We start from the raw sequence: 21865 nt of genomic DNA, 5'->3' as shown, positions 1-21865 counted from the left end.
AGAGCTTGTGCATATCAAGAGAGCAGCCTGGTGTAACATCCAGGGCTCCTTCCATAGACACAATGAAGTGACACTCTAGGACAAAAAGCTTGAAAAAAAAAAGTATAAATAGATTTGAGGGTATATTATATTTTCTTGTTCTAACTTTTTTTTCTTTACATTTCTTCATTTGCTTCATGGTATCTGGCCTAGACCAAAATTGTCATATATCCCAGGAGTCTTCATGAGCATTTTTTTTTCTTCTTCTGGAGTAGGGGCTTTCTCAGATAAGTACACCCTCCTGCTTGCATGTCTGAGCTAAGGGCAGATGGTTTCCAGGAATTAAATACTACATTAATCATCTGCCCTTACTCAAGATGGCCGTGACTAGAAATGTTAGTGGAGTATTTTTCAAAGTGATTTCTCATCAATATAAAGCATGGAGGGGTGGGTGAATGGGTGAGTTTGCTGTGAATATTAAACATGAATTAAAGGATAAGATCACCTTTGGGAACATGTTACATGTTTCACCCGTCACAAAGTGCAGCTCATACAGTGCTTTCTCTTTTTGCTCCTGGTTGAAGGATTAGGCAGGAGGAAAGGTGAGCAGCTGGTTGTTGTCTGTGTATAGCATCACAACAAGGACCTAATTAGCATATGACTGAAGTGTCTTAAAACATCAGATATATATATATATACAGTCATGGCCGAAATTGTTGGCACCCTTGATATTTTTCCTGAAAATCATGTATTTCTCACGAAACGTATTGCATTAACACATGTTTTGCTATACACATGTTTATTCCCTTTGTGTGTATTGGGACAAAACAAAAAAAGGGAGGAAAGAAAGCAAATTCGACATAATGTCACACAAACCTCCAAAAATGGGCTGGACAAAAGTATTGGCACCCTTTCACAACTGCGGATAAATAAGAATGTTACAAGCATGTGATGCTCCTGTAAACTCACCTGGGGCAAGTAACAGGTGTGGGCAATATAGAAATCACACCTGAAAGCAGATAAAAAGGAGAGACGTTCACTTAACCTTTGCATTGTGTGTCTGTCTGTGCCACACTAAGCATGGACAACAGAAAGAGGAGACGAGAACTGTCTGAGGACCTGAGAACCAAAATTGTGGCAAAATATCAACAATCTCAAGGTTACAAGTCCATCTCCAGAGAACTAGATTTGCCTTTGTCCACAGTGCGCAACATTATCAAGAAGTTTGCAACCCATGGCACTGTAGCTAATCTCCCTGGTCGTGGACGGATGAGGAAAATTGATGAAAGATTGCAACGCAGAATAGTCCGGATGGTGGATAAGCAGCCCCAAACATGTTCCAAAGACATTCAAGCTGTCCTGCAGGCTCAGGGAGCATCAGTGTCAGCGCGAACTATCCGTCGACATTTAAATGAAATGAAACGCTATGGCAGGAGACCCAGGAGGACCCCACTGCTGACACAGAGACATAAAAAAGCAAGACTACAGTTTGCCAAAATGTACTTGAGTAAGCCAAAAGCCTTCTGGGAAAACGTCTTGTGGACAGATGAGACCAAGATAGAGCTTTTCGGTAAAGCACATCATTCTACTGTTTACCGAAAACGGAATGAGGCCTACAAAGAACAAAACACAGTACCTACGGTAAAATATGGTGGAGGTTCAATGATGTTTTGGGGTTGTTTTGCTGCCTCTGGCACTGGGTGCCTTGACTGTGTGCAAGGCATCATGAAATCTGAGGATTACCAAAGGATTTTGGGTCGCACTGTAGGGCCCAGTGTCAGAAAGCTGGGTTTGCGTCCAAGATCCTGGGTCTTCCAGCAGGACAATGACCCCAAACATACGTCAAAAAGCACTCAGAAATGGATGGCAAAGAAGCGCTGGAGAGTTCTGAAGTGGCCAGCAATGAGCCCAGATCTAAATCCCATTGAACACCTGTGGAGAGATCTTAAAATTGCTGTTGGGAAAAGGTGTCCTTCCAATAAGAGAGACCTGGAGCTGTTTGCAAAGGAAGAGTGGTCCAAAATTCCGGGTGAGAGGTGTCAGAAGCTTATTGATGGTTATAGGAAGCGACTGATTTCAGTTATGTTTTCCAAAGGGTGTGCAACCAAATATTAAGTTAAGGGTGCCAATACTTTTGTCCAGCCCATTTTTGGGGTTTTGTGTGACATTATGTCATATTTGCTTTTCTGCCTCTGTTTTATATTTGTTCCAATACATACAAAGGGAATAAACATGTGTATAGCAAAACATGTGTTAATGCAATACCTTTTTTGTGTGAAATACTTGATTTTCAGGAAAAATATCAAGGGTGCCAACAATTTCGGCCATGACTGTATATATATATATACATACACATATACATACACATATACATACACACACAAACATTTGTGCTCAATAGTTTGAATACTCTGGTAGAAAATGCGAAACTGTCTAATTTAAGGATGAATGATCATATGAAGCCATTTATTATCACATAGTTGTTTGGCTCCTTTTTAAGTCATAATGATAACACTTACCCAAATGGCCATGATCAAAAATGTATATACCCTGGAATGTTTGGCCTTGGTACAGACACAAAAGGTGACACATAGCGATTAAAATGGCAATTAAAGGTTTATTTCCCACAGCTGTGGCTTTTTAAATTGCAATTAGTATTGGTGTATAATTAGTCAATGAGTTTGTTAGCCCTTATGTGGATGCACTGAGCAGGCAATATATAAAGCCATGGGGAGCAGAAAAGAACTGTCAAAATACCTGCGTAACAAGGTAATGGAACTTTATAAAGATTAAAACGGATATAAAAAGATATCCAAAGCCTTGAATATGTCAGTCAGTACCAGGGTGGATTTGATTTAACTCAAGTTGATTTATATCACGATTTAAATCACTAGTAAAAAGGTTTGATTAAAATCATACCATAATTTTTAAAGAGAAACTGTCATCTCTGACCCGCTGTTGACTCACTGACACTCCCATTCACTTTATTGGGACGGCTGGTGATGTGGCAGTGACACAACAAGGTGAGGGACGTAGCAGCAGCAGGTGAGTGGATGCCCACTAACAGGCGCTGCCATGATGGAATGACAGGTGCTCTTTAAATGTAGGGAATTCGACTCACTCTTGCTGGTGGTTAGAACTGTTAATATTTGCAAACCAAATGAAGGTTTCCTTTTTAGAATAATAAGTGGTCAGGTTAGTAAAACAGCGATATCAGAACCGCTTTTAGGTTAATAAGTTAATCACACATAGTTGGAGAATGACTCAGATTCTTTTATTTCATGTTTTTTCTCATGGTTACTGTAAAATTGTGTGAATGCATCAATGCAGTGCATGTTATCTCAGCTTGCAGAGCTTGAATTCATTGAATGAGTTTACCAAAAATTTAAATATTGCAGAATATACAGCCTCATGCTACATAACTAAGCTCCATTTCAAGCTGAATAAACCAAATTATTACTGTATCTTAAATAGAAAACTATCCTGAGATAGATTTTTACTCCAAAAGCATTTTATTAAAATAAATTTGCTAAAAATAAAAAAATTCGATTTAAATGAAAAAAAAAAAAATCCAATTTAAATAATTAAAAAAAATATCAGATTTAAATTTTTTTTTTTTTTTTTTTTTAAATCGATTTTTATCCACCTTGGTCAGTACTGTTTAATCACTTATTAGGAAGTTGAAAATTCAGGGATCTCTTGATACCAAGCCAAGGTCAGATAGACCAAGAAAGATTGCAGCCACAACTGCCGAAAGAGCTGCTTAGGAAACAAAGAAAAACCCACAAGTAACCTCAGGAGAAATACAAGAAGCACAATACGACAATACTTGAACAAAAATGAGCTACATGGTTGAGTTGCCAGAAAAGAAGCCTTTACTGCACCAATGGCACAATAAAAAGCCTGGTTACAATATGCACCTTGACACACCTCACAGCTTCTGGCACACTGTAATCTAGGGCAACGAGACCAAAATAGAGCTTTATAGTCATAATCAAAAGCACTATGTTTGGAGAGGAGTCATCAGGGCATATAGTGACAAGAATACCATCCCCACTGTGAAGCATGGTGGTGGTGGCTATCGACGGCCAATGACCTGGAGGCATTTTGCCAAGACGTATGGGCTGCTATACTACTTGCAAGAATGTGGGGCCTTATAGACAACTATCACAAAAGACTGCACGCTGTTGCCATGTTTTGTTTTATGATTGTGCCATTCTGCTATGACCTACAGTTGAATAGAATTCCCATAAGGAATAAAAGGAACGTGTTTTGCCTGCTCACTCATGTTTTTTTTTAAAATGGTACTGAATATTACCAATTCTCCAGGGGTATGCAAACTTTTGAGCACAACTGTATATTATACACATACAACATAAAATTATTTTGCAGGTATACTTCCAATCATACAAATACCCCATAACGTACAACACTGTTGGGGCCAAAATTAAAACGTGCCGTGCATGAGTAAAGAATATGTGCCTTTTAAGCTTCATCCCCCTCCAGATGCTAAGCTCTTCTCTTGTCATTCCACTGTCAAATGTCAGAACTTTAATGCACAGTACAGGCTCTGCTTAATTGACAGTATCTAGCTTGGTGCAAGTGCTTGAGATGGCAAGATTTCTTTAGGGCACCTCCGAGAGGATGTGCAACTTTACAGAGGGGACTAGAAAGCCACAGGGAGATGTACAATGCTTGGCATTGGGGAAGGCCAGGAAAGTGAGCAGGATCACAGTTGGTAATGGACTCTTGTCTTCCTAGAACACCTAGTATGGTCTCTAAATCCAAGCACTTGTAAATCTTGTATCTGGCCTTGGCAAGATCTTTTTTTGCTCGATTGTTAGCAGCCATGCTTCAAAAGGGCCTGAGGTTCCATGTAAGGTTCCAATAATGCAAATGCCTTCACAGCACTCATCTAGAAGCTGCAGGTGACAGCAACATCAAAATAATAGCCTATAGAAAAAATGGAAATCAAGAACTTACATCTGATGTTTTGGACTTGCATGTTTCTTGGCGGTCCTTCAGCATTTTGTCGATGACGCCACTGCGGCTCCACACGTTAAAGACTGTTTTCCCATGCTGGTACCCCACGTCCTGTAGCAGAAAGGGAGCAGAAGTGGTTAACTTTTGAGTTCAGCATCACAAATTGCATCTAAATGCCATTACTCTGTAATTACTGGTCAATACCTGGCAATCGCTCAGCTATGGAATACAGCTTGGACTGCACGTTTGTGATCAACCTAAACCAAACCTTTTAAAATAACTATCGCTACATACTGGATACGCTCCAGGGGTGTTGATAATGATTAACGGTAGCAGCTTTTACAGGCAGCAAAGTGGATGGATTATCTGGCGGTAGAGTCTAAATCTCTTTCATAGAGTAAATGAATGCAAACTAATTGTGTAGGTGATGAGGAAGGAAAAAGATTTAGCTAGCTACAAGGCCACAGCAGAGGTAAGACATGATTGAGAAAAGGCTTTTAGCTTGGTCTGCTTTGTACTTTTAACTACACTTCTCAAAAAAATGAAAGGAACACTTTTTTAATCACAGTATAGCATCAAGTCAATTAAACTCCTAGAATATTGATCTGGTCAGTTAAGTAGCAGAGGGGGTTGTTAATCAGTTTCAGCTGCTTTGGTGTTAATGAAATTAACAACAGGTGCACTAGATGGGCAACAATGAGACGATCCCCAAAACAGACTTCATGAAGGTGGCCTGAGGGTCTGACATCCTCTAGTGGACCCTGTGCTCACTGCCTGGCACTATAGAGCTCGATTGACATTTGCCATTGAGCACCAGAATTGGCAAGTCCACCACTGGTGCCCTGTGCTTTCCATAGATGAGAGCAGGTTCACCCTGAACACATGTGACAGATGTGAAAGGGTCTGGAGTAACCACAGAAAACGTTATGCTGCCTGTAACATCGTTCAGCAAGACCGAAGGGATGCACAGACTTCTACAGGCTAGACAATGGCACTCTGACTGCCATTAGGTTATCAGGATGAAATCCTTGGCCCTATTGTCAGACCCTATGCTGGTGCAGTGGGTCCTGGGTTCCTCCTGGTGCACGACAATGCCTGGCCTCATGTGGCGAGAGTATGCAGGCAGTTCCTGGAGGATAAAGGAATTTATAAAATTGAATGTCCCCAAGCTTGCCTGACCTTAATCCAATAAAACACCTCTAGGATATCATATTTTGTTCCATCCGACGCCGCCAGGTTGCACCTCAGACTATCGAGGAGCTCAGTGATGCCCTGGTACAGATCTGGGAAGAAATACCCCAGGACACCATCCATCGTCTCATTAGGAGCATGCCCCAACATTTTCAGGCATGCATACAAGCATGTGGGGGCCATGCAAACGGAGTACCATTTTGGAGTTGCTGCTGTGAAATTTCATCAAAATGGACTAGCCTGCTGCATCATTTTTTCACTTTGATTTTTGGGATGTCTTTGAATTCAGTGCTCTGTAGGTTGATCATTTTCATCAAACGATGGGGCATCCTTACATTCCTAACACATTACCCAGTCCATATCAGTATAGATATCCAGCATGATATTTTCCCCCCTTGAGATCTTATGTGTTTTCTAAGTGTTCCTTTAATTTTTTTGAGCAGTGTGTTATATCACCTTGGTAAAACAGAAAAGCAAAATAAGTCAACTTTTCAATAAAAAAAGAACCTCTCGGACTCTGTGGCAAACAAATATTTTAACAAAGAAAAAGGTATTTTAAAAGACACATTTACTCTGTACACCTCCTCCAACAGTTAACCTTGTCAGTTTGCTATTTCTGTGGGTGCAATTAAAACACTAATGCACCTTTCTGCATAATCTCTTCCCTTGTTGTCAGGAATTAACAAAGCTCTCAGATATACCTAGAAAACGTCCTTATTTCTAGGAAGAACAATAAGATGATAAGCAGGTAGCTTCTAACACTGGGGAATCAGTAGAGGTGAATTTATGGTGACAGTAAGAGTTTACTGTCACTGTAAAAGCTTTGTATGTTCCCTCTGAGATATAACTCCTCCCAACACAGAGTGAGCGGTTTAATTAATCTAGACAGCTCTGCCACAAGCTTTGCCCTGTCGCCTGTGAATTATGCGAGTCATAAAACGCTGTTGTGGTGAGCACTGCTGCCACAGGAGAGGTAGGGTGCGGTCACACAAGGACAAAATATCATTTATACTAAATTGGATTTTGAAATAAGAATGGATATCAGAATACAGTATGGTAATGAAGATGCCCTAATACAAGGACCCCTAGCATTAATGATGGTAGAACTTTCATTAGGAATGCAAATACCATACACTTCAGGAAAGTCATTTTATTAAATGCATTGTGGCTTCTAGAGAGCTGGGAAATAGATGGACCTTGAAATTGACTTGTTATCACTAATGCACATCCCTCTTCTCTTCTGGTTTTCCATCAATTTTCTTTAGTTTTTTTTTTTAGGATACACATATTGAACTTTTCCTTTTATATCGGTCTTTGTTTTACAATTAAGCAGTTAATACATGACCAAGGTTTCACAGAGCACTATGGGTTGGGTAAACAGACAGCAAAACAGATGAAGCTTGCTTTATAGCTACCTTTGTCTGACTGAAACTACTAATAAGAATGGAGTCACTGCTGTAATAGTTCTGGAAGCGGCAGGGAAAAACTGGATAAATATGTGAAAAGAGAACAGTGCGCCAACTGATGGCTAGATAGAAGGCTGCATAAAAATAATATGCACTATTTCATATTTAGGTAAAAAAAAAAAAAAAAAAGGAAATATTCATTTTTACATCCTTCCTAAAACAAAGATATGCTAAAAAAAAACCAATATACACTATATTGCCAAATGTATTGGGACACCCCTCCAAATCATTGGATTCAGGTGTTCCAATCACCTCCATGGCCACAGATGTATAAAATCAAGCACCTAGGCATGCAGACTGCTTCTACAAGCATTTGTGAAAGAATGGGTCGCTCTCAGGAGCTCAGTGTATTCAAGTGTGGTACCGTGATAGGTTGCCACCTGTGCAATAAGTCCATTAGTGAAATTTCCTTGCTACTAAATATTCCACGGTCAACTGTTAGTGGTATTATAACAAAGTGGAAGCAACAGGGAACAGCAGCAACTCAGCCACGAAGTGTTAGGCCACGTAAAATGAAAGAGGGGGTCAGCACATGCTGAAGCGTGCAGTGTGCAGAAGTCGCCAACTGTCTGCAGAGTCAATAGACTTCCAAACTTCATGTGGACTTCAGATTAGCACAACAACTGTGCTTAGATAGCTTCATGGAATGGGTTTCCATGGCCGAGCAGCTGAATCCAAGCCTTACATCATCAAGTGCAATGCAAAGCGTCTGATGCAGTGGTGTAAAGCACGCCGCCACTGGACTCTAGAGCAGTTGAGACGTGTTCTCTGGAGTGACAAATCACGCTTCTCTGTCTGGCAATCCAATGGAAATGTCTGTGTTTGGTGGTTGCCAGGAGAACTGTACTTGCCTGACTGCATTGTGACAAGTGGAAAGTTTGGTGAAGGGGGAATTATGGTATGGAGTTGTTTTTCAGGGGTTGGGCTTGGCTCCTTAGTTCCAGTGAAGGGAACTCTTAAGGTGTCAGCATACCAAGACATTTTGGACAATTTCATGCTCCCAACTTTGTGAGAATAGTTTGGGGATGGCCCCTTCCTGTTCCAACATGGCTGTGCACCAGTGCACAAAGCAAGGTCCATAAAGACATGAATGAGAAGCTTTGGGGTGAAGGAACATGATTGGCCTGCACAGAGTCCTGACCTCAACTCGACAAAACACCTTTGGGATGAATTAGAGCAGAGACTGTGAGCCAGGCCTTCTTGTCCGACATCAGTGCCATACCTCAACACATGCACTTCAAACATTCCCATAGACACACTCTTAAACCTTGTGGACAGCCTTCCCAGAAGAGTTGAAGCTGTAATGCTGCAAAGGGTGGGCCAACTCAATATTGAACCCTACAGACTAAGACTGGGATGCCATTAAAGTTCATGTGCATGTAAAGGCAGGCGTCCAAATACATTTGGCAATATAGTGTATATTCCCTTCAGACTGGTAACAGTGAAGCCAGCTATGGTGAGATGGACCAAATCCAATCTTCTCTTGGAAAGACTGTCCACTGTCCTTAATGTGCACCTGTCAGGAAAGCTGCATTTCTGCTGCCATTATGATAGTTCACTGGTTGCCTCAGCCTCCAACATTTCTAAGTTACTGGCCTGGAACAAGCATTTAGCACAGGAATGTAAAAGAGAGTGTTATCATTCCTTATCTCTATACTTGTTCTGGGTCAGGGATTCAGAAAGCATGAAAACCAATCCATCAATATGATTGACAATTATTATTTTTAGAAAATGAGCAGCCTGCATTTTTCTATCATGAGAGGTGTACTCTAAATATGTTCTATCATTTGAAGGATACATGTATTGCGAAGAATACGGAGGCGGCTATATCTAAAACTTTTTAATAAATACTAGCTGCCTGGTTTTTTCTGGCTTCAACACTTTGGGACACTAATCTTGAACAAACAGTCAGATCTGGAAATCCAGAGTGAAGTCAAACCTCCTAATCTGCATATATGTTCTGAGCTAGTGGCTTAGAAAGTAATGAAGCAACTGAATCAGTATGACAGCCAGGGAAATAAAGCTTTCAGAAGGAGATGCCAGCAATGACAAGCCCCATGTTCCCATTGAAAAAAAAAAAAATTAGAGTACAACCCTCTTGCAATGGTCACAGTGGGTGGGTGGAGCCACAGCCATCTGGGTGATTCAGCATACAACCCTAAATTATTACTTTTTCAGTGGACTAGCCTTGGAAAGGACCACTAGGTCAGCAGCAGTAATATCTGGCCGCATTGCTGTTTTAGAAAATTACATAGCCTTATACAAGTTAGAACTGTTAACTGTCATCTGTCCCCCCATATGAAAGCAGAGATACGTACACAAATCTCATCAAACTTGCCGAATTCCAGTGTGCCATATCTGTCAATTGGTGGTCGGATGTACTCACAGTACTCACTATTCTTGACCATCTCCAGCTGCCGCACACAACACACATATGCCAGCCGGGTCTGGATCTCTGCCATGTTCAGCACCTGCAAGAGGTTGGGCAGCATTAAGGAGCTTACATACACAGATGCAACAGGAAACAATATAGCAAGGTATTGAATGCATTCTTTTGATGCCTCGGGCAGTCATAATCAGTGGTGTTAGTTGGCCATAATTTTAAACCTGTCCCTAAAACCACATCATTCCTCATCTCCACATGCACATCAACAATCCTATGAAAAGATCTTTACATTACAGTCATGGACACGTGTTGGATAATTTCTATTCATCCCCTTAGTAAAGCAGGCCACAGATGGGACGTTTTTATTCAGTCTGCCAGCAAACTAAACAAAAAAAGATTCCTCTATCCAGGTGAGGTATTGTATTGGCTGCAGTCGCTGATCAAAAAAAGGTTCCGTTAGAAAGAAGTCAGTCTAATGGTCAACTTCTGTTGGACAAGGATGGCTACACATGGAATGGAATTTGGCTAAAATTTGATCCATATATGGCCAGCTTAAGGAATAAAGAACAGGATGAAAATTCTCAACCCACTTAAATGCTAATGCTATGGACTGTCATTTCTGAAGCAGCTAGCATTTTTACATACACTTTAAAGGAGAGCAAAAACAGATGACCTCATCTGTGTTTTGCAGCTCATGCTGGGCTCAGTTTGGGGGGATAAATGCCAGACCAAGTTGATCTGTAGTGTAGGTCTGGCACCTTGCAGCCCTGTGTGGTAGGGGTGCAGGGATCACTAGAATAAGTTGACATAATTCTAAATTTTTCATATGTAAGACAGTTGTTCACCCAAGACAAACAGAGCACAAAAGAAAGCGGTCTCTAAAGGCAGGAATGAGGGAGGTCTCTTTTCCAACTCATTGTATACATTTCAGCTTGAGTTATTGAACTCTGTAAATGATTTCAATGTCAACAGAGCAGATAAATATAGAAAGGCAAATGTGAAATGTAGATTAGAGCTGCCTCTATTGGTTGCATTTTAAAATACAAATCATTCAGCTGCAATATTTCATATTTACCTTTCTAAATATAATATATTTTTACATTTTATTTAAAATTGAACTACACTGTATCTGAGCACCACAAACCAAAAGCGTTATTTAATTTATTTTTAATATTCAAAGCAAATATCCCTATCCATTCATACCTCCATGCTTTATTTTGCTGAGAAATCACTTAGAAAAACACCCCCTAGCATTTCTGGCCAGATGATTCATGTAGCAATTACTTCCCGGAATCCATCTGCCCACAGTTCAAGCATACAGGCAGGAGGGTGGGCTTAGATGAGAAAACCCCTCCTCACTTCCCTTAGACTCCTGAGATGTATGAAATCATTTGCCTAGGCATTGAAATCAGGAAGTAACTGAAGAAATTTAAAAAAAAATAGTTTAAAACAAGTAAATATGATATACTTTCTTATCCATTTACTAATGCTAGAAACATAAGGATTAAACATAGTCAAAGTTGATTGAAAGAATGAAGTTCCACTTAAAGTAGATCACATGGATATCTAAATCTATTTTAAAATGTTATTTTTTCTATCAGCAACATCTGTAAGAGCAGCAGTTTTCCATCCTGCTTCAACTGTAATAGATTTAATATAAAATTTGAACGGTTTTATTTATATGAAATGGGGCTCTGCATAATGATCTGGTTAAGCAACAAATTTTTACTTCCAGAGCCGTTAATGCTCTGAACAAGAAAATCTATTCTTGTTTACTCCAGGTGAATGCATGATTGCTCTGAGCTTTTCGCATCACTTCCCATGACAGTCACAGCATGAAGTCCACACATCTTCCCTTGGAAAGAACGCCAATATGATTACCGCCATCACCTAGGAGATCTCACCTTGATTTTCTCTGACAGTGGATTCCACCTCTTCCACAGCAACCACCAGCCAGACAGGGCATCACCGTAGTTAGTCAGGTTGGTCTCATCCCTGCTGCCCACATCAATGGCTAAAACCACCTTGGCACCATTGGTGCAGGCTACGTCGGCTATTGGAATTCCAAAAGAGAATGAGAATGTTACAAGTCATTTTAATGGTAACCGCTCACTCTAATACTAGACCTGGGCTATCTGTAGCTTTTCACGTTTTGGAAAACCATAAGTTCCAGCCTGCCTAATGCTCCACATAGCAGCTGTGTGGCCCATGTTTGAACTAAAACAATAACGCCCTCTGAACTGCACCAAACATGATATAGTACAAGGTTATAGCCATATACATCAGTTTAATGAAAGGATCCTGTCACTCCCCTTATTGCACAGCACAACATGTTTTAATGAAGACAAAAACATACTGACAGTTAATTAGAAGGAAAAGTGACAGAATAATTATTGTGAAAATGCTGTCAACTGCAAGGACAGTTTTGAATACTAAAAATGAATTCTCATGTTTAAAGGAAAACTGTAAAGGTTTGTGGTTATCTTCATTTTCATTTTATGTTCAAGTTCATAAACTGATATATTATGTAACGTATTATGTTACTTGATATTTTTTGTAGCAAATTAGCATTTACTGAACAGTGCTTCCATGACATTTAATTTCCAGAGCATGCTATGTTTTGTAATGAGGAAGCTTGGTGATGCCTCTTCACTAGTTGATGATTGTCTTTTGGCAAGTAAAATTCAATACAGCTTGGTATGAGAGATTTGTATCCTTATTCCCTATTATTCAGCTTTGTGTTTTGTGGAGAGGCCTGAAAAGCACAAGATAATAATACATAGGCTGTGAAGACTAAGCAATAAATCGCTGTGCAGAAAACACTGAACTGGAGCCTTTTGTTTTCTTCGAAAGGTATACATGAAATAATATTAAGCAATATTTCCCAACAAGAAATTAAAAAAAGATTGGGCGGTCTCTGTCCCAATGTTGCTTACTGTCTATCCCCATCACAGTCATATTAGATACAAACATACAATATACAGTGCCTTGAAAAAGTATTCATTCTCCTTGAAATTTTTCACATTTTGTCATGTTACAACCAAAAATGTAAATGTATTTTATTTGGATTTTATGTGATAGACCAACACAAAGTGTGAAGTGGAAGGAAGATGATAAATGGTTTTCAAAATTTGTTACAAATAAATATCTGAAAAATGTGGCGTGCATTTGCATTCAGCCCACTTTACTCTGATGCCCCTAACTAAAATCTAGTGGAAACAATTGCCTTCAGAAGTGACCTTATTAGTAAATAAAGTCCACCTGTGTTTAATTTAATCTCAGTATAAATACAGCTGTTCTGTGAAGCCCTCAGTGGTTTGTTAGAAAACATTAGTGAACAAGCAGCATCATGAAGGTCAAGGAATATAGCAGACAGGTCAGGGATAAAGTTGTGAAGAAGTTTAAAGCAGGGTTAGGTTATAAAAAAATATCCCAAAATATCAAATCTCGTGGAGCACTGTTCAATCCATCACCCAAAAATGGAAAGAGTATGGCACAACCGCAAACCTACCAAGACATAGCTGTCCACCTTAACTGATAGGCCAGACAAGGAGAGCATTAATCAAGAGAAGCAGCCAAGAGGCCCATGGTAACTCTGGAGGAGCTGCAGAGATCCTCAGCTCAGGTGGGAGAATCTGTCCACAGTACACCTAATAGTCGTGCAATCCACAAATCTGGCCTTTATGGAAGAGTGCAAGAAGAAAGCCATAAGAGGTCCCTTTGCAGTTTGCGAGGAGCCATGTGGGGGACACAGCAAATATGTGGGAAAAGGTGCTCTGGTCAGATGAAACCAAAACTGAACTTTTTGGCCTAATATCAAAACGCTGTGTGTGGCAGAAAACTACCACTGCACATCACCCTGAACACACCATCCCCACCGTTGGTGGCAGCATCATGTCGTGGGGATGCTTTTCTAAACCTGTTATACTGCGGTGGAGGTTAACCTTCCAGTAGGACAACGACCCTAAACATACAGCCAGAACTACAATGGAATGATGTAGATCAAAGCATATTCATGTGTTAGAATGATCACATAAAATGAATCACATAAAATCCTCCTGCGCTCTTATGGTAAGTGGTGGATAAAGAAACTAAAAAAGCAGCCAGCATCTATCCCGCACCAAAAAAGGGTAATATAAATAGAATATAAAGTTGATGCAGCGCTAAAAAACTAAAGACAAAATATAGTATATATCCAGATAGTAAAATAAAAATGATAACATGACCCAGGATCGCCTGGGGATACAAAAAACAATAGCCCTTATAAGACTAATAGCAGTGATAAGTGGTTTAAGTGCAGGCTAAGGTGTCCATAGTTCATACAGGGGTGTAAGTGAATCACAGCACACTCCAAAGAAGGTGACCCCGGGCAGTCTTGCTGCAGTGGCCTCTCACCTCCACTCCACGACCCTACAGGGCCATAAAGCGTAATGTAGATCACCACGAAATCCTCCAATACGGACTCTTTAGATGAATGAATGAACAGGGACAGATTTCCTCCAAGTCAGTGGATGAATAGAAGGCACTCTCCTCCGATATCACAGCCGCTCATATGCCCATAAATGAGGAGATAAACATAATCCTCATAGTGTATTACCGCTTTATTTGAATAAAGCAACAAACAAAGAAAGGAAGGTAATCCACTTACATAAAAACGGCTTGTATGGAGATACAATGCTGGGTGTAAGCAGGATCAAAAAGGTGCACCAAGATGGCGTCACGCCGGAAGTGCGTCACCACGCTATTGCCGTCGACGCGTTGCGTCACGTACCTCGTGACTTCATCAGGACAGCGTGATAGGCCGACGGCACTTCCTTATAAAGGCCGAAAACCGCACCCATCAGGATCACAATGGGCGGTGCGATCGCGGCCATATTCTCGTAGTCCGACATGCCAAACAGGAACCCAGGCAGCCATATAAATATAGTCTATTAAAGACCAACCTTTACCGATTTAAGTCTGGCAAACCCAGTGAAGCCATACACTATAAAAAGCGCACCACACATCAATGTCTCTCCAAAAACAACACATAGAGGGACTGATATGTAAAAAATGTGTATGAATAAAAAAACGCATAATTAAATTTAATAGAAATGAATAAAAAATGAATAAAACACGAGCATAATCAATAATGCCCCATAAAATACACTATAAAATATAAAAAATATATATATATAAGACATATATATATTAAGTAAAATAACGAGAGAAAAAAAGAAGAAAAAAGAAAACCGCTCCTTTGTAATCCTGCATAAACTCTATATATCAAGTACTAAACACACATAATAACTACATGGGAAAGGTTATCGATCACTGATAAAACAGTTCAAGTCGAACTCAATATTGAGTCCCATCGGGGCAAATGTATCCATAAGAAAAATGTATTTAGATTCTATCTGACTTAGAGATCTCACTTTATGGGACCCTCTCCAATGTTTTTTATATTTCTCAACTCCCCAGAATTTAAGACCAGAGGGGTCCTGGTTATGGTATAACCGAAAATGATTAGATAGACAGTGTTTTGGAAAGCCCTTTTTTATCTTCTGGACATGTTCTCTCAAACGGACCTTTGGGAGGTCCTTTCAAGTTAAGGACTTTATATCGTGTAGAACGGAGGGGGTTGTGTATGTTCTCCAATGCGGTTGTGGCTTACAATACGTTGGAAGGACAAAAAGACCTTTATGGGTCCGTTTGAGAGAACATGTCCAGAAGATAAAAAAGGGCTTTCCAAAACACTGTCTATCTAATCATTTTCGGTTATACCATAACCAGGACCCCTCTGGTCTTAAATTCTGGGGAGTTGAGAAATATAAAAAACATTGGAGAGGGTCCCATAAAGTGAGATCTCTAAGTCAGATAGAATCTAAATACATTTTTCTTATGGATACATTTGCCCCGATGGGACTCAATATTGAGTTCGACTTGAACTGTTTTATCAGTGATCGATAACCTTTCCCATGTAGTTATTATGTGTGTTTAGTACTTGATATATAGAGTTTATGCAGGATTACAAAGGAGCGGTTTTCTTTTTTCTTCTTTTTTTCTCTCGTTATTTTACTTAATATATATATGTCTTATATATATATATTTTTTATATTTTATAGTGTATTTTATGGGGCATTATTGATTATGCTCGTGTTTTATTCATTTTTTATTCATTTCTATTAAATTTAATTATGCGTTTTTTTATTCATACACATTTTTTACATATCAGTCCCTCTATGTGTTGTTTTTGGAGAGACATTGATGTGTGGTGCGCTTTTTATAGTGTATGGCTTCACTGGGTTTGCCAGACTTAAATCGGTAAAGGTTGGTCTTTAATAGACTATATTTATATGGCTGCCTGGGTTCCTGTTTGGCATGTCGGACTACGAGAATATGGCCGCGATCGCACCGCCCATTGTGATCCTGATGGGTGCGGTTTTCGGCCTTTATAAGGAAGTGCCGTCGGCCTATCACGCTGTCCTGATGAAGTCACGAGGTACGTGACGCAACGCGTCGACGGCAATAGCGTGGTGACGCACTTCCGGCGTGACGCCATCTTGGTGCACCTTTTTGATCCTGCTTACACCCAGCATTGTATCTCCATACAAGCCGTTTTTATGTAAGTGGATTACCTTCCTTTCTTTGTTTGTTGCTTTATTCAAATAAAGCGGTAATACACTATGAGGATTATGTTTATCTCCTCATTTATGGGCATATGAGCGGCTGTGATATCGGAGGAGAGTGCCTTCTATTCATCCACTGACTTGGAGGAAATCTGTCCCTGTTCATTCATTCATCTAAAGAGTCCGTATTGGAGGATTTCGTGGTGATCTACATTACGCTTTATGGCCCTGTAGGGTCGTGGAGTGGAGGTGAGAGGCCACTGCAGCAAGACTGCCCGGGGTCACCTTCTTTGGAGTGTGCTGTGATTCACTTACACCCCTGTATGAACTATGGACACCTTAGCCTGCACTTAAACCACTTATCACTGCTATTAGTCTTATAAGGGCTATTGTTTTTTGTATCCCCAGGCGATCCTGGGTCATGTTATCATTTTTATTTTACTATCTGGATATATACTATATTTTGTCTTTAGTTTTTTAGCGCTGCATCAACTTTATATTCTATTTATATTACCCTTTTTTGGTGCGGGATAGATGCTGGCTGCTTTTTTAGTTTCTTTATCCACCACTTACCATAAGAGCGCAGGAGGATTTTATGTGATTCAGTTTATTATTCTTACCAGCTCACTTTCTGCTGCAGATTATGGATGTATTTGGTTTTATTGATAGTAGACCCATCAATATTGATGAGGTTTTCTCTAAACCTCCGGTTGATCCTAATAGTGACTTAGATGCTCAGTTTAGGAGACTGGGTCACCTTATGGAGAAAAAAGTTACCACCTGGTGGGACATGATTACGCATGAGAGGTATCTCAAGGATAAATTGGTCCCGAGACGTCTCAGATGGGACGTCCCCATTAGTGATGGGTTACTAGATACGGAAGACAAAGATGAGTGGTTTAATTTTTTCCAAGAAAGAGGTTTGGAATTGGTTAAATTCCTCCTTAAGAGGAAACAAAAGAAAATGAAACATCTGGAAACCTTGATTTCTGATATTAAGTGCAAATTAGATCCTCTTAAGGATAATCTAGAAGTCATTAATCTTACCAATAGATTGTATAAAGACTTGGAAAAAGTGGATCAAGAGGTGAAATGTAGGAAAATCAAGAAGTACCATAGGGATCTTAATGACTTCCATATAGATCAGGTCTTTAAGTGGCAAAGTACTATAGTTGAGACTGAAGTAGCATCTATTAGGACTACACCAGTGAAGGAAATTAGATTTTCAAATAATCCTGGACCATTTAAACCTTCTGATAATGGTCCAAAATCTCCTTATTATTCTCATCCTATGAACCATTCCCCTAAAAAAGGTTGGCAACCACGTAGTGGGGGACAGCCTAAGAAAAAGTCTTTTAAAAAGGGGAAACAATGGAAAAACACTATTCACACACAGGGGAATTACTATCAACAACCCCATCAGAATTATGCTAGACGGGATAATATGCCCCAGAGATATAACCATTATCCATATGAAGCTCCATCACGGCCATACTATGGCTCTGTACCAAGCAGAAGCCCTGGGCCTTCACATGGCAGAAGCCCTGTTCCACACTATGGCCATAAGGACTATCATCATCCTTATACCAGCAGTCCTGTATCTACTCACAATAGATATGAACCTTTGAGAGCACAACATAATGAGTTTCAACAAAATGAAGGTTTTTTAGAGAGGGGCAGAACCATTCCCAGCCCAGTTCGGAGAAGCCTCGACAGAGGAGGGGATGCAGAGGGGGTTGGAAGGCCAAAAAGAAAAAGAGAGTTATAGGGGAAGGAGTGTTCAACCTCAGCCCAGTCACACTTACTACTGAAGAACTTTTAGTGTTAGACAAAGGCCTCAAATATGCCCCCCCTGTAACTGCAAATGGTTTTAATATGTATATAGATACCCTCAAATATGTGAGAAAACTTAACATTAAGAAATATTTCCATAGTCAGCCAGGAGCTAAGAATGTGATATCTAATGCAAGTAGTGATGTATTTGCCCATACGGGATTAAGGAATAAATCCCTATTTAATCCTCAAGTAACTAACAATAATCAGTTAGAGGTTTTTAAGAAAATGGTTATCAGTGATATGAAAAAACTTGATTTTGGTAAAATGAGGCAAAATAAAGCATTATACATTGGACAGAAGCGACTGTCCAAAAGGGAAAATATAGTTATCAGACCTGCTGATAAAGGGGGGAGTATTGTGATACTCTCTAGGGAGTATTATGAAAAAGAATTGGAGTCACAATTAGGTGACACCAATACATATCTCCCCTTATCAAAAGATCCGACTAGTCAATTTAAAAAGGATCTTGTTACATTAGTCAAGAAGGGAAAGGACACTAAGGTACTAAATAAAAAAGAAGCATTATATCTGGTACCAGATGTATGTAGATTACCAGTTATCTATACCCTACCGAAGATGCATAAAGACCCCTTGAATCCACCAGGGCGACCCATTGTCAATGGGATACAATCAGTAATGTCTAGGATGGGTCAATATATTGATACCTTCCTCCAACCCCTCGTTACACAAACTAAGGCTTACCTGAGAGACACGAAACACCTTATACAATTGTTAGACGGTATCCATATCAAGGATGGTATTTTGCTTGCGAGTGCAGATGTGTCTGCTCTATATACCATCATTGATCACAAGGATGCTATGGACTCGGTGGGCTGGGGTATTAGATCGTTCAGTGACCTTTTATGGCCACAGAGGAAATTTATTCTGGAAAGTTTGGATTACTGCCTCTCCCATAACTACTTCTGGTACAACAATCAGTTTTACAATCAAATGAAGGGAGTAGCTATGGGAGCTAGGTTTGCTCCCAGCGTGGCCAATCTTTTCATGGCCCACTGGGAGGAAGAGGCAGTGTATCAGAATCCCCCTAGACAATTACTCCTTTATAAAAGGTTTATTGACGATGTTATTATCATCTGGGATGGATTGGAATCTGATTTATTATTTTTTCTGAATCAGTCAAATAGTAATGATAAATGCATCAAACTGTCGTGGGAAATAAGTGGTATTTCTATTAATTATTTGGACTTATGCATTTCGGTGAAGGATAACAATCTGCATACTAAAACTTTTTTCAAAAAAGTAGATCGGAACGGATACATTCCACTAGACAGTTGTCATTTCCCTCCTTGGCTGATGAATATCCCGAAAGGACAGCTGGTCAGACTTAGAAGGAACTGCACAGATATCAAGGAATATTATGAGCAGGCCAATATTATGGAAGAGAGATTCTACAGTAAAGGTTATTCTAGAGAAATGATTAAAAATAAGATCGTAGAAGTGGGAACAACGATGAGGAGTAACTTTCTTGTTGATAAACCAAAGACGGAAGATCTAAGGGATCACACGGCGATTATTCTGGATTTCACCAGTAATTATAAACAGATAGAGAGTGTATTCAAACGTTATTGGCCCATTCTAATAACCGACCCTATTTTTTCTAAATTACTACCGGCTACACCTAAATTTATATATAGGAAGGCCCCTTCCCTCAGGTCTAAATTGGTTCGTAGTGTATTGAACCCCCCTACAAAAAATCCTAAGGCTACGTTTCTTGACCATAAAGGGTTTTTCCCGTGTAAGACCTGTTATACCTGTAGAGCCACCAGGGGTCCTAACACTAGATTGAGTTCCTTTTCAGCCACTAGTAATGGGAGGTCCTTTCAAGTTAAGGACTTTATATCGTGTAGAACGGAGGGGGTTGTGTATGTTCTCCAATGCGGTTGTGGCTTACAATACGTTGGAAGGACAAAAAGACCTTTATGGGTCCGTTTGAGAGAACATGTCCAGAAGATAAAAAAGGGCTTTCCAAAACACTGTCTATCTAATCATTTTCGGTTATACCATAACCAGGACCCCTCTGGTCTTAAATTCTGGGGAGTTGAGAAATATAAAAAACATTGGAGAGGGTCCCATAAAGTGAGATCTCTAAGTCAGATAGAATCTAAATACATTTTTCTTATGGATACATTTGCCCCGATGGGACTCAATATTGAGTTCGACTTGAACTGTTTTATCAGTGATCGATAACCTTTCCCATGTAGTTATTATGTGTGTTTAGTACTTGATATATAGAGTTTATGCAGGATTACAAAGGAGCGGTTTTCTTTTTTCTTCTTTTTTTCTCTCGTTATTTTACTTAATATATATATGTCTTATATATATATATTTTTTATATTTTATAGTGTATTTTATGGGGCATTATTGATTATGCTCGTGTTTTATTCATTTTTTATTCATTTCTATTAAATTTAATTATGCGTTTTTTTATTCATACACATTTTTTACATATCAGTCCCTCTATGTGTTGTTTTTGGAGAGACATTGATGTGTGGTGTGCTTTTTATAGTGTATGGCTTCACTGGGTTTGCCAGACTTAAATCGGTAAAGGTTGGTCTTTAATAGACTATATTTATATGGCTGCCTGGGTTCCTGTTTGGCATGTCGGACTACGAGAATATGGCCGCGATCGCACCGCCCATTGTGATCCTGATGGGTGCGGTTTTCGGCCTTTATAAGGAAGTGCCGTCGGCCTATCACGCTGTCCTGATGAAGTCACGAGGTACGTGACGCAACGCGTCGACGGCAATAGCGTGGTGACGCACTTCCGGCGTGACGCCATCTTGGTGCACCTTTTTGATCCTGCTTACACCCAGCATTGTATCTCCATACAAGCCGTTTTTATGTAAGTGGATTACCTTCCTTTCTTTGTTTGTTGCTTTATTCAAATAAAGCGGTAATACACTATGAGGATTATGTTTATCTCCTCATTTATGGGCATATGAGCGGCTGTGATATCGGAGGAGAGTGCCTTCTATTCATCCACTGACTTGGAGGAAATCTGTCCCTGTTCATTCATTCATCTAAAGAGTCCGTATTGGAGGATTTCGTGGTGATCTACATTACGCTTTATGGCCCTGTAGGGTCGTGGAGTGGAGGTGAGAGGCCACTGCAGCAAGACTGCCCGGGGTCACCTTCTTTGGAGTGTGCTGTGATTCACTTACACCCCTGTATGAACTATGGACACCTTAGCCTGCACTTAAACCACTTATCACTGCTATTAGTCTTATAAGGGCTATTGTTTTTTGTATCCCCAGGCGATCCTGGGTCATGTTATCATTTTTATTTTACTATCTGGATATATACTATATTTTGTCTTTAGTTTTTTAGCGCTGCATCAACTTTATATTCCATGTGTTAGAATGGCCCAGTCAAAGTCCAGACCTAAATCCAACTGA

The 21865-nt window shown here is 39.9% G+C and overlaps 1 protein-coding gene across 4 annotated transcripts in view; it reads right to left on the bottom strand.

Moving 5' to 3' along the window:
• Positions 1-21865, bottom strand: part of PNPLA7 (patatin like domain 7, lysophospholipase) — a 346161-nt gene that overhangs the window by 20296 nt on the left and 304000 nt on the right. For all 4 annotated transcript variants that reach the window (XM_089675020.1, XM_089675022.1, XM_089675023.1 and 1 more), the window contains 3 exons: positions 11910-12058; positions 9938-10090; positions 4963-5073 (listed from right to left, as the gene is read on the bottom strand). In XM_089675020.1, the coding sequence (XP_089531146.1) occupies positions 4963-5073; positions 9938-10090; positions 11910-12058 (413 nt within the window). The remainder of the gene's footprint in view (positions 1-4962; positions 5074-9937; positions 10091-11909; positions 12059-21865) is intronic.

The sequence above is a fragment of the Staurois parvus genome, unplaced genomic scaffold (genome assembly GCF_062004578.1).
Source record: "Staurois parvus isolate SC_StPar_1 unplaced genomic scaffold, SC_StPar_1.0 ptg000154l, whole genome shotgun sequence".
Taxonomy (NCBI): domain Eukaryota; kingdom Metazoa; phylum Chordata; class Amphibia; order Anura; family Ranidae; genus Staurois; species Staurois parvus.
The sequence above is the reverse complement of the archived record's forward strand: the minus strand, read 5'-3'. Positions and strand labels throughout refer to the sequence as shown.